We start from the raw sequence: 13,420 nt of genomic DNA, 5'->3' as shown, positions 1-13,420 counted from the left end.
AAAAAAAAAAAAAAAAAAAAAAAAAAAAAAAAAAAAAAACCCGGGACCCGCCCAGTAGCGCACTGCCAGTGCAGGAGCCTCCCTGGGTGGTGTCCCTGGAAACCGAGGAAGTTACCGCCCCCTCGGGAAGCCACGCCTCCTATTTTGTTCCGGCTCGGGGGCGGGACCCAGTCGAGACCCGCCTGGCCCTTTAAGGCTGACCTAGCGAGGCCCCAAGTTGGGATGACGCGCAGGGAGCTGGGGGTGGAGGGCGGGGGAGGTCACGTGGGCGCCGGCAGCGCGACTCTCGGCCCTGGGCGCTCTGCGGCCGCCAGCTCCCGCGACCGCCGCCCCTGGCCCTCGCGGGTGCCTCAGCAAGGTGCGTTGCCGCCAGGTACGCCCTCGCCAGGTACGCCTTCCTGGGTCCCCTCTGCGGCCTCCTTCGGGGACCTCGCGGCCATTAGGCGCCCGGCCCCTTCCCTTCTTGACACGTGCCCGGGCGGCGCTCGCTTGTACCCGGCCGCGCGACCACCGACCCCTGCGGCAAGTCTGTACTCTCTGGCCATTCGTCCCGCACTCCCAGCTTGCCCCGGGCTAGCAGCCCAGCCCAATTCAGAGGCTCCAAAGCTGTGGTGTGTTGGAAAAGTCTGGGCGGGACTCACTCTTCCCCTTTCCCCCAGGTGCGGCTAGAAGCGCCAGGCTGGGGCCGCCTCCGAGCGCCCCGCGGGGGCCATGGATGGTGAAACAGCAGATGAGCAGGGGGGCCCTGTGCCCCCGTCAGTTGCACCCGGCGGACCCGGCTTGGGCGGTGCTCCAGGGGGGCGGCGGGAGCCCAAGAAGTACGCAGTGACCGACGACTACCAGTTGTCCAAGCAGGTGCTGGGCCTGGGTGTGAACGGCAAGGTGCTGGAGTGCTTCCATCGGCGCACTGGGCAGAAGTGTGCCCTGAAGGTCAGTGAGCCCTCACTGAGGCCTGGGCTATCCTGGAGGGTCCACAGAGGAAGCCTGTGGGTGAAGCTATGTCTAGCACCCCTGCTAAGCTTCCTATGCTCAGCAACATGTTTCATCCTCATACTGTCCTGTAAGGTCAGGCTTGTGGTCCTCCCTGCTTTACAGTTGGGGAAACTGAGGGCGTAGTCTAGCTAAGCTTTGGGTGTCCCAGTGAGCAAGGAGTGGAGTCAGTATGGCTAGAGCTGCTGTACCCGGAAGCAGGGAAGGGGTGACTCCTGACTCTGGGGTTCTGGCTGGACCCATGTGTTCAGGCCCAAAGGGGGTCTCTTGTTCAGCTTGGCTGCCCCTTCCATGTGAAGCTCCTCTGACTGGAATGGATCTGTTTCCCTTTGCTGGAAGCTGAGCCCTCACCAAGGCTTGGGTGGGACTGCTTCTTCCCTGTGGCCCCTGCCTGTCTGGGCTGGAGTGGTGTGAGCCTCCCAGGGCTGGCCAGAGGACAAGGCTGATGCCCACTGCACCTGTGGAGCCTCAGGAGGCTGCTGATGGACTCCTGTCGAGTCGCTGGTCCCATGTTGAAAGGGACAGGCCCTGATCCAACCCACCCCTGGTTCCTGGGCAGAGGGCAGGCCAGCCATCTAACCACCTCAGACTATAGGCTCCCTGGAGACCTAGCATGCTGATATAGGTGACATGGTGGGGGTCGGGGGATGTGGGGTTGGTTACCTAGTTCTGGCTTAAGGCATACATCTGGGCCTTGGGCCACACCCCATACCCAGAATCCCTTGAATCTGTCATCTCTGGGGTCTTTACTCCTCTGTAGCTTGTGCCAATGGATGGGTAGAGCATGGCAGGGATAGTGACTTCTGGAGGCTAGCAGTACAGCAAAGGCCCTTCTCATTTTACAAAAGATTTTTTTTTGTTGTTGTTTTTTTTGAGACTCCATCTCTCTCTGGAGCTCCGTCTCCGGCTCTGTTGCCAGGCAAGAGTGCAGTGGCACGATCTTGGCTCACTGCAACCTCCACCTCCCAGGTTCAAGTGATTTTCCTGCCTCTGCCTCAGCCTCCCAAGTAGCTGGGACTGCAGGTGTGTGCCACCATGCCCAGCTAATTTTTTGTATTTTTAGTAGAGACAGGGTTTCACCATATTGGCCAGGATGGTCTCGATCTCTTGACCTCGTGATCTGCCTGCCTCGGCCTCCCAAAGTGCTGGGATTACAGGCGTGAGCCACTGCACCCGGCCTTTACACAACTTTTAATTATGAGTCCAAGTGCAGAGTCCTCTAGATATGGCTAATAGGTATCCTGTGTTTGCCAGTTTCATGACCTTGGATGATATCCTAGACTCTTGAAGCCAGGTTTCTGCATCTATTCATGGGGAAAGATAAGGAGTTGTTGTGAATATGAAATGAGATTATACGTTTAAAGCACTTGGTACAGGACCTGATACAGGTCTGGAGAGGTTACAGGACTTATTTAAAGCACAGGATCTTTTTTTTTTTTTTTTTTTTTGAGACGGAGTCTCGCTCTGTGGCCCAGGCTGGAGTGCAGTGGCCGGATCTCAGCTCACTGCAAGCTCCGCCTCCTGGGTTTACGCCATTCTCCTGCCTCAGCCTCCCGAGTAGCTGGGACTACAGGCGCCCGCCACCTCGCCCGGCTAGTTTTGTATTTTAGTAGAGACGGGGTTTCACCGTGTTCGCCAGGATGGTCTCGATCTCCTGACCTCGTGATCCGCCCGTCTTGGCCTCCCAAAGTGCTGGGATTACAGGCTTGAGCCACCGCGCCCGGCCTAAAGCACAGGATCTTAAAGCATCTGAGCAGGGAGCTGGGCCCAGCTCTCTTGTGTCTTTCCCAGGACCACTAGGGCCAACAGAGGAGGTTGTCTCCCCAGACTGCCTTGGAGGGGATCATGCGGGTGGGTCTAGGAGAGGATCAGGGTTGGGCTGGTGGGGCTGGGCCCCAGGTATAGCTTCTTTGCCCACTAACCCAGCAGTCGAATGGGGTGCGGGAGCTTTTCAGAGTCTCAGGAATGGGATTCTCTGAGTCTTTAAGGGAAAAAGTGACTCTTCTGACGGCAGACGGGGATTCTGAGGGCAGACGGGGATTCTCAGGGCAGAGGGGGATAAGGGGATGAGGAATGAGAGTTTTCATCCCCATCTGGGCACCATTTAGCCCTTCCACCTGTGCTATGATTGAGGGCAGTCTGGGTGGGTGAGGGATTGAGGCCAGAGACCCACTTCTTAATACCAAGGCTTTGGCCCTGTGGGCCAAGACTGAGCTCTGACCAGCCCCTGTGGTGTTGAGATGCTGTGGGTGAGTCAGGGATGGGGTGGGAGATGAGAATTTGTAGGCCCACACAGTGCCAGCTATAAATAAGGCTGGACTTAACCCCTTCCCCATAGATGCTATGTCTGATGAGTGACTTGGGGTAACTTCTGACTGCAAGAACTTCCATAGCACCTCATCAGTGCTCTCCTTGTTCTGGACTGGGAATTGGGTCAGGCCTGGAGTGGGTTTCCCTCTGTACCCCTTTATGGGTGAGCATGGCTGGGGCTACTAGCTTGGGACCTTCAGGATCTGGCCCTAAATTGGTGCTCAAAGGGGACATGGATTAGTTGTGGCTCCCACTCCAGGACCTTCCTGTTCTTGGTATCCCTAGTGACCAAGTCTAGAAGTCACTACCCAGCTAAGTAGGAATTTACTATCTCCCAATATTGGGCTAAGCACAACCTCTGGTACAGTCATTTTACCTGTCTTGTGAGTGGTAGCTGTGGCCATGAGGAGGAAGGTGGCACTTCCCCACTTATAGCTTCTGCCCATTGCCCAGGAGGGCCAGGACCTGGGGACCTCAGTACATGGGCAGGCCTGGGCCCAGGGAGCTTCGCCAGCTCGTGATGGATCACAGTCCTTTCCTTGCATCTGCCTAGCCTTCTCCCTGCAGCTGCCCCAGCTCAGCGTAGGCAACAGGCACGGGCTCTGTGTCTTTCTGCCTCCCTGGAGATGTGCCCCAGGTTATCAGGCTGGCCCGTCCTTGTTTTATAACCTGAACTTGTTCAGGCCATCTCTGCCCATTTGTCTCATGCTCATTCTCTTGACTCTGTTGCAGCAAGATGGCAGATAGTGCTTAACAGGAAGCCTGAAACTCAGCAAACACTCATAAAACAGGAAGAGCTGTGGCCACTGTCCCTGTAACTGTTGCTATTCTGTGGAGGCCCTAGAGGAACAGGTCCTTCCCTCCCAGGGAGCTGGGCCTCTTCTGCTTTCCCTTAGCCCCTGACCACCTGCTAGGTTCATCTTGGCCTCAGTCATACTCAGTGGCTCCCTCCCAAGGCTACCTTCTGCTGCCAGTGCAGCCATTCTACTCCATTCTACTCCAAGCACTCATTGCTGTCCTCTTGGCAGGAACTGGAGGACTGCCTTTCTTGGAGAGGGTGTATGGGCTAGGCAGTCCTCCAGTGTCTGCTCCTCCTGACCTCTTGCTTGTGCCCTCTCCCAGGCTTAACTAGTTAATTAGTACCCTTCAGCTTTCCCTTTAACTGGGCACAGCCCTGCAGATTTATCACATATCAGTTACCCCACCACATCCAAGACCCAGTCCCTCCAACTGTATCGTATATGTGAAAATTGGGAACCAAACTGAGTCACATGACTTGAAGTGGGGGGTGTAGGAGAGGCCATAATTTTCTCCCCTCCTGATTTCCTGCCCAGCCCTCTTGTGGTTTTTGGCCTCTTGGCAGGCAGAAGTGACCATGGCACTTAGTATCTCTAAATAAAAGCAATAGGCTGGGTGCAGTGGCTCGTGCCTATAATCCCAGCACTTTGAGAGGCTGAGGCAGGAGAATTAATTGAGTCTAGGAGTTTAAGACCAGTCCTGGCAACATAGTAAGATCCCTATCTCTATACAAAATTAAAAAATTAGGGCTGGGTATGATGGCTTATGCCTGTAATCCCAGCACTTTGGGAGGCCAAGGCAGGAGGATCACTTGAAGTTCATTTGAGACCAGCCTGGCTAACCTGGCGAAACCGTGTCTCTACTAAAAATACAAAAATTAGCTGAACACAGTGACTAGCGCCTGTAATCCCAGCTGCTGGGGAGGCTGAGGCAGGAGAATCGCTTGAACCTGGGAGGCGGAGGTTGCCGTGAGCCAAGATCATGCCACTGCACTCCAGCCTGGGTGACAGAGTGAGACTGTGTCTCAGAAAAAAAAAAAAAAAAATTAGCCAGGTGTGGTGGCACACACCTGCAGTCCCAGCTACTCAAGAAGCTGAGGTGGGAAGACTGCTTGAGCCTAGGGGTTTGAGGCTGCAGTGAGCTGTGGTCATGCCACTGTAACTCCAGTCCGGGTGACAGAGTGAGACCTGTCTCAAAAGTTGAAAGAAAGAAAAGCAATAAAAGGCCTTACGGAGACATAATGGTGGGGTCTTCTTTCCTGCCCCTGTATTCTGGACTGTGGGGCTGGGGGCTCTTCCCCTCTGACCCCTAAAGCATGTTAGAAGCTCTTCTGGGCTCCCAGTGCCCTCTTGCCTTCTTTGTTAAGGAGAGTAGAGTGGTGGGGTGGTGGATCCACATGTCCAGGAGACCCCTGCAGAGTCCTCTGGGTCAAGTCTTTGTAGCAGGCATCTTCCTTCTGGTTCCCAGGATCTGGGGAGGTTGCTGGAGCTGCCTTCTCTGGGATAGTTTCCTTCCCCTTGATACCAGTTGGCTTCCGTGAGCCAGGCTGCTCTGCATGTGGGATCTCAGTGATGCCCCAAAGCACAACACAGAAGAGAGCATATTTCTCCTGACAGATAGGAAACTAAGCTCTGGAGACCAGGAGGAGATCTCACAGGGATTTGAGATTACACAGGGATTTGGGGACTTGGCTGTATATGTTCTGAGCCTCTAATTGTGGCATTCAAAGCCTCTACAGTCCAACCCACTTCCCTTTTCTACCTTAGGTGACATCTTTCCTTCTCCAACACTGAAGACTGTCTTCCCATCTGTCAAGATTCAGCCCCAGTGCCACCTCTTCCAGGAAGCTGCCCAGAGTTCCTGGCTTTGGGGCAATGGAACCTTCTTTAACCCCTAAAGCCATAATACTCCCCTTTGACTCAAAGCACCTTTATAGCACCTGGGCCCAAGGCCTGGCATATATCGGGGACTCATGAGTGCTTATGAAAATAAGCAGGCTCTGGCCCTTCTGAGCTTTGGAAGGAGCATCAGGAGCTGAACTTTTTCCAGGTTACACCTTCTCCACAGGAGAGGGATTCTTGGATTGCAGCTCAGAGATAAACCACAGAGAAATGTTATTTCTCCTCTCCTAAAGTCTGAGAATTCACATTGTTATTGGAATCTAACAGTTCCACTGCCTCAACAGACCTCATGGGGAATTCCTGGGAGAAAGGAAATGCCCATTCATGAGGCCGTTTCTGCCCACTGCCTGCTGTCCAGGCTGCACCTCTGAGTAGACAGAGGGTGTAACCAGAATGCTGAAAGGAAGAGAGAACATGATGGATGCAGAGACTGGAAAGCAGTGGATCCAGAGCCCAGTACCCTGGATGCCTCACTCTCCCTGGGGGGATGGTGCCCACTGCTCCATGGGTGAGGCTGGCCTGTTGGGGCTAGTGCTGTTGAGCTGGATTTGAAGCCAGGTGAAGCTGCCAGGCAAGCCAGGCCCTTCTTCATTTGGCAGCCACCAACCCCTCACCTACCATCTCCAGACCGGTCAGATCAGCCTCCGCAGGGCCACTCATCAGAGGCAACAAATCAGGAGGCACACGGAGGGCCTGGCAGCCCTGTACAACAAAGTCCCTTGAAATAGTTTCACTGCCCCCTGCGTTCTCCCAATGCTGCTCCTTACCTGGAAGGAAAGAATCTGAGGAGCCAGAGTGTTAACTGCCAGGGATGGGTAATTTGCTTTTTCATGAAGATCCTGGGGAGGGCATCAAACCCTACAAAATGCAAATAGTGGAATTTTAGGCAGAGGTTGATTGTTCTGAGATGGTTCATACCGTGCCTGGCTGGCCTTGCTCACTGTTTTCGAAGCTATGCTACCAGCCTACTCTGAGGGTCACCTCTGCTGGGGCTTCTAGGATCTTTCCCCATCCCATCTAGGAGCTGATGCCAGCTCTCCAGGATTCAAGCCTTGGTGCTGTGGATTCTGATATCCCCATAAACGGCTAACAGTTTTTCACAGCATTCTGCCCAGCAGGTCCTGTCCACAGTGCACAACGATGCACAGCATGAGTTATCTTACCTAACTCTTATCACTCCCATTATATGGATGAGGTTCAGAAGTCAGCAACTTGCCCAAAGTGCACAACTAGTGGGTAGCAGGGCTGAGCTGTGAGCCTAGGCAGTTTGATGCCAGAGTCCTAGCATCTAAGTCATCTCACTCCTCAATGCAAGTCTGTGGGGACACGGGAGGGTCTCTGAGACTTGGCCCTCGGAAGGATGCTGGCATTGTCCTCTCTGGCTCCACTGGGAGCCCTGGCAGCCCCAGCTGGGCCCTGAGTGTTGCTGCCAGTGTCTGCCTACATCTGCCCAGTCCTCCTCACTGTATGGAACTCTATGCCGGTGATTGGACAGGTGGCAGTCCCGTGAGGCCAGCACACAAGGACCATGATGACTGTGGAGGCCACCTCAGAAAAGGTCATGTGCCTTTTCCCAGGCCTTGTGAGTCTCAGACAAGTAGAGCTGAGCAGAGCCCAGAGCACCATGGGTAGGAAGTCAGACTGTTGAGTGGGCGAGTGGAAACTATATCTGGGCTGGGCCAGCTAGGAGAGGCTTCCTGGAAGAGGTTTCCAGTTTAATCCAGACCTCTGGTTTGAGAAGGATGTGGATGACAGAGGAAGGCACAGGGTGCATGTGTGTGCCTCTGCGTGTGTGTGTGCGCGCGTGTGCGCGCGCGTGTATGTGTATGTGTGTGTGCGTGTGTGTGACAACATGCCTGGTTTAGATATTCAGTACCTGCTGTGGAGTACCAGTTTCCCACTCGCAGACCTGTGTTCTGGCAGGATGTGGTTGACCTCAGCAGGCCGGTGTCAAAGTCCTGACAAAGCCTGGAAAGCTGAGGGAGGACCAGAGGAATCTGTGGAGGAAGAGGCATTTGTGTAGGGCTTTAAAGGGTAGAGCACCATTGCTGAGGGTGCTCCAGGGACTCCTGGATCACCTGGGCTGTTGTTCAGACTATGTGGGAAGGACTCAGTTTTCATTACAACAGAGGTCTGTTATATCTCTTCTGAGCTTCACACCTGGGGAAGTGGAGTTAGATCCCTCATCTTCCTCTACTGGGGACATTATCATGGAAGACCCCTGGGTGGAGGCAGCGGTTGGAACATGTGGCTCTGTAAGCCCGCAGCCTCCCTTGGCTCCAGGCTGCCATGTCTGATAGTGAAGGCCCACAGGCAAGAGCTGAGGACATCCCTAGGTGATAGACATTCCAAGCATACCTGTGCCGTGAGACTGTGCACCAAGCGCTTCCTGGAGAGCTGGCTCTGCTGCTCTCAGGGCAGTGAGACCATGGCTCCTGTGAGCGCTGGTGTTTTCCCTGGAGAACATTAGTTCTACTGCTCTCCCTCCATCATTGGACATCTTGTGTGGTCCCAGATGAAAGGCCCCACCTGGGGTTGAGAGAGGAACAGCGCTCTCAGCTTAAAATGTTTTCTGCGACATTCTCCCTAAGTAACTTTGGACTAAAGGTGGTTTCATAATCTTTTGCAAAACCGTCATCTTTGTGGTGCAGTTGAACCCTGGATTTGAGTATGTGGTGGGGAATAGGATCCAGTCTTGGTGACTGTTACTATCCCTGCATTCATGCTATGAGACAACATAGGCCAGCAGACACTCTCAGAAGGCAGGGCTCTCATTTGGGGTGGCCTGGGGGCATTTGCTGGTGAAATGTTATTGGTTTTTATGAGGGTTCACCCTGCACCTGGGGAAGCCAGCCCCTTGAGGGACAGGAAAGAATGGTGTGAAGGGAGCTCTGGGTCCTGGTCTCTTCCCCACCCTCCTGCCCTTTTGGAACTAAGTGGATTAGGCCCTGTGCAATTGTGATTAAAATCCTGCTGTGTGGGAACCGTGGAGGTTTTGCTTAGAGCAGGAACACGAGGCTCCTGTTTGGGGAACAAGGAGCCTCAGGAGGCCCTTTCAGCATTAGACAGGCCAGAGATGCTGAAAGATTGCTTTTGTTTTTGAGGCGGGTTTGGGATTAGGGTTGCCTTTTTCTTTGGATAGGGCTTTGTCTTTGCTGCCTTCTCATGGCACTAGCGATCTTTCTGTCCTCTGCCTCCTCGTCCCTCTCATTTCTCCTTTTCCACCTGTTTCTCCTGCTATTGCTCTGTCCCCACTCTCCCAGGCCTTGTCAGTTTGCCTGTCTCATGTGTTTCAGGCCTGATGGCCTCTTTTCTGCAGCCCGGCAGGCTGAGGGCAGGCGGAGGACAGAGCAGGGCCAGGTCAGGTGCTGAGGACTCATCCTGGTCAGCAGGCAGCTCACTCCCCCACCCCCACCCCAGGGGAGGGTGGGGGTGGGGAAGGAAGGAGTGACTACTGTACCCATGCCACTCACAGTGTCCCCTCCCGCTACCCGAATTGACCAGGTGTCAGCAGCCTTGGCAGTCAGAACAGTGGAGTCAGGAGTTCTTGGGCTGAGCTGTAACCTGAGGAGGTCCCCCGCCAACCCCCCATGGCTTGTGTGAAGTCAGCTTCAGCTGCGGTCTCTGCTGTTGTGTCTCCTTTTACGGCCCAATGGTCTGAGACTTCTGCTTGGAACAATCGTGTGGGACTAGGCACAGTATGACCCCCAAGGGTTCCCTGGCCACAGTCAGGTGTAGATGGGGCTGAGATCTGACCTGAGTCAGAGCCTTAGAGCCAGCCAGAGGAGCTGGTGGGAGTCTGGGAGGGCTCAAGGTGTGAGGTACAACCTGCTTCCATTTTTACAGAGGGCATAACTGAGTGTGAGCTACACCTGCACTAGCTGGGGTGAACACTCAAGAATCTCTAGCTGGCACCCTGCACCTGACCGCCCTCGCCCTGCTAAGGCTCAGAGGCTACATTCAGGGGCCTGTGGGACCAGAACCTTGAGCTGCCACACTCATTGCCCCATTCTTAAGGGTTCAGCCTCCACAAGAGACCCATAGCTCATCCAGAGATGCTCACCCAACATTAACAGCCCCTTTCTCAGGATGTGGCAGAAGGATTGGCCTCTCCATGCTTTCTGACAGGCAGTGGCACAGGGGGCTGGGGGATGGCAATAAGGGTGCCCACTTGCTGAGTGTCTCCTAGATGCCAGGCACAAACACGGCAGAATCAGAATGGATTATCACCCCCATGCCATGGATGCAGAGACAGGTTCAGAAAAGCAGAGTAACTCACCCAGGGTCACGTAGTATGGACATGGCCCTGTGCTGGAACCCAGGCCTGGCTCTCAGCCATTCCTCCCTGCGTGTGTGCTCCTCTGGGAATCAGGAGCCACAGTCTGCTCATCTGCAAAATGAGAGCCTGGGCCGGGTGCACTGGCTTATGCCTGTAATCCCAGCACTTTGGGAGGCTGAGGCAGGTGGATCACCTGAAGTCAGGAGTTCGAGATCAGCCTGGTGAAACCCCGTCTCTACTAAAAATAGAAAAATCAGCTGGATGAGGTGGCACATGCCTGTAATACCAGCTACTTGAGAGGCTGAGGCAGGAGAATCACCTGAACCTGGGAGGTAGAGGTTGCAGTGAGCTGAGATGGCGCCATTGCACTCTAGCCTGGGCGGCAAGAGTGAAACTCCATCTCAAAAAAAAAAAAAAAAAAAATACGAGAGCCTGGGTGCTCTGCTTGGCAAAGGCCTCCCTTTTGGTTGTGAAGACATGTTAGGTGGGCAATGATCATCGGCAGTGCCAGGGAAGCAGGCAGGTCAGGGGGGCCTGCCTTGCCCACTGCTAGGGCTGATCTTGCAAGTAGATAGACAGCATAGAGACTGGTCAGAGGGTGCCCCAGGATGCCTCTCTCACACCAGTCAGCAAATGGTGTTGTCAGGGGGAACATTTGTCTATGGTGATGCCACCAGCAGGGGCTATATTCTGCCAGGCTCAGGAGCTCTGGGGGTTATGACTCAGGTTTGGGGACCCCTTCTCCTGTACTTCATGGCCTAATTAAGTGCTTGAGTCAGGCTGAGCCAGTGCCAGGGTGTGTCCTTACCCTAGGCAGGCCCAGGAGAGGGGGAGTGAGTCACTGCCACCTAGTCTCATGGCAGGAACAGGCAGTGTCCCTCAGAGCTGCCAGGCCACCACCCTGGTCCCCTAGAGGGCAGGGCCTCCCCCTCTTCCTCGTAGCTATGGCTCCATGGTGTGATCAGAGACTAGGAAAGCCTTCTGGGAGCCAGCTGGGTGTCAGTGCCTTGGGAGTCCTCTGGTTGAGCATGAGCAGGAGGGGAGAGGGGCCGAGGACCAAGGGAGACTGGAAGCCTGGATGGCCAGTGCCCCTGCTACCCCTGGGAGGAGCCTGAGGAGAACAATGGCTGCCTGTGCTCACCCAGGCCTGCGTGGCGAGCTGCAGAGACGTGAATGAAGCCAAAGGATGAGGGAGAGATGCTGAGCAGATATGAGATAGAAGGTCAGTGTCGGGGGTGGGGATGGAAGGTTCCCTAGGGCCTCTGTGCCATGCCTCTGAGGGTGATTCAGTGCATCTCCCCACACCCACTTCTGATTCCTTTGTCATCTCTGTGACATCTCCTCCGAGTGAGAGAGACCAGCTGTCATTCTTCTGAAAGCTGGAGGGTGTTGGGTCCCCTCTCTCCAGAGCTGACCAGAGGCCTGACCTGCTGAGTACTTCAGCAGGGGTCACCTAGGCATGACCTTACTTGCCCTGGCCACCCCTGCTAGGGTGGGTTGTATGGCCATTTGTAACCCTGTGGCAGCTATGTGGGCATCACTGCCACACAACTGGCCAATTGGGGGCACATATTTCATAGCTGCTGTGGGGTCTGTTCGTGAAGAGAGACCGCTGATGGGACATTGTTTCTGAGATCACAACAAAACACTTGTGTTTGCTAAAATGTTCCAGTCTTATGATGAAAATGTCCTATTTTTACACTGTCATAGAAGAAATAGAACCAGGGTAAAGTTTCACAGATTAGGTAGCTGATTTTGATAGAAAAATCCCCTTTTCCTCTTTGAAGTTAAAGGAAGATACCAGAACCTGGATCTTCTGAGTATGTACTTGGGGGCTCACAAGTGGTCTCTGTGGCCTCCCCCAGCCCTCTGTGGGAAGGGCGTGGGCAGAATGCTGGGATCCCACACCCGTCAGGGGCAGAGGGAGTTCTGATCCTGCCACTTTCTCACTGTAGAACCTCTGGGGGAGGGGAGGAGGCCATAGCTGTCTCTGGGTCTCTCCCCACCTGTAACACAGGTGCCATGTGGGAGGAGAGTGGGTGCCCAGTTCACAGATGCACGCTGGGGCTTAGGAAGGTAAAAGGACTGGCCATGGTCACACACTTTGCAGGAGGGACATTGTTCAAAAGGATGCGAGGAGTTATCAAGGGGTGTAAAGGTGTCTGCCACCTGGGAGAGTAGGGGGCTTCCACAAAGAAGTGAAGATGGGCCCCCTCCTGTAGTTGACCAAGCTTGAAAGCTGGGTGAGTTCCCTGTTGTGGGTCTCTGTCCTTTCAGTGTTGGTTCCCATTCCCCAGGGTCCCTCCCCTGAGATCAGCCACCCTCTCCACCCTGGAGGGTCTTCCCCTTCCTTATTGAGCCTTTCACAGCTAAACAGGATTCATGGACTCGAGGTTCTTGGTCCATCTTTGAAGAGCCCAGTCTGGCCGTGCACCTATGAGGATATGAGACCATTTCCTGTGACCTGCTGGATTGGAGGGGTTCTGCCTCCCCCAGGTCCCCAAGGCTGCCCTCGCTTTGCCTGAGTTCTGGGAAACAAGGAGAGGAGGAGTGTAAGGCCATTTCAGGAAGACCGAGGGGAATCCTGAAGTCAGGAGTCCCCAAGCAAACCCGGAAACTGTTTTCACCCGTACCATCATGGCCCCTCAATTCCTTCAGTGTGCACCTGACACCGAGTTCATCTGAGCTCTTTGCGTGTGCTCTCATTCCCTCCTTGTGGCTCCCTGGGAACAGGAGTATTAGCACCATCCCCACTTTCCAGATTGGGCCCCTGAGGCTCAGAGAAGCTGAATGGCCTGCTTAAGGCCGCAGGGGAGTTGGGGACAGACCTGGACCCCTGTGGCCGCAGCTAGTCCTGCTGTGCCTGGTCCCTGGTCTGGGGCACTGGGACCCCCTAGCACTCACATTCCCACTGTTCTTCCCTCTTCCTTCCCGGGAGCCTCCCTCAGGTCCCTCTTTCTGGAAGCATTTCCCTCCACTCTTCCCATCCCCCAGACTTAGCATTTCAGCCTTTGTTTCCAGGTTGTCTGGGGCTGGTGGGAAGCAGACCAACTGAGGCTATCAAAATTTAGTAAATTGGAGTTGGAGGAATCTTGTCTTCCTAAGACTTGATGATTTCTTTTTTTTTTTTTTTTTTTTTTTT

At 54.5% G+C, this 13,420-nt stretch overlaps 1 protein-coding gene across 9 annotated transcripts in view; it reads left to right on the top strand.

Annotated features, from left to right (window-relative positions):
- The first annotated feature begins 226 nt into the window (after positions 1 to 226).
- MAPKAPK3 (MAPK activated protein kinase 3) overlaps positions 227 to 13,420 on the top strand; it is a 33,500-nt gene continuing 20,306 nt past the window's right edge. For 3 of the 9 annotated variants that reach the window (XM_017867958.1, XM_017867961.1, XM_017867955.1), the window contains exons 1-2: positions 227 to 388; positions 660 to 930. In XM_017867958.1, the coding sequence (XP_017723447.1) occupies positions 712 to 930 (219 nt within the window). In that variant the 5' untranslated portion in view covers positions 227 to 388; positions 660 to 711. Of the gene's footprint in view, positions 389 to 659; positions 931 to 5,864; positions 6,815 to 11,111; positions 11,501 to 13,420 lie in introns of those variants that run through there. The other 6 variants (XM_017867959.1, XM_017867956.1, XM_017867957.1 and 3 more) reach the window with 5 other exon arrangements.

The sequence above is a fragment of the Rhinopithecus bieti genome, unplaced genomic scaffold (genome assembly GCF_001698545.2).
Source record: "Rhinopithecus bieti isolate Rb0 unplaced genomic scaffold, ASM169854v2 scaffold_3875, whole genome shotgun sequence".
NCBI lineage: Eukaryota > Metazoa > Chordata > Mammalia > Primates > Cercopithecidae > Rhinopithecus > Rhinopithecus bieti.
The sequence above is the reverse complement of the archived record's forward strand: the minus strand, read 5'-3'. Positions and strand labels throughout refer to the sequence as shown.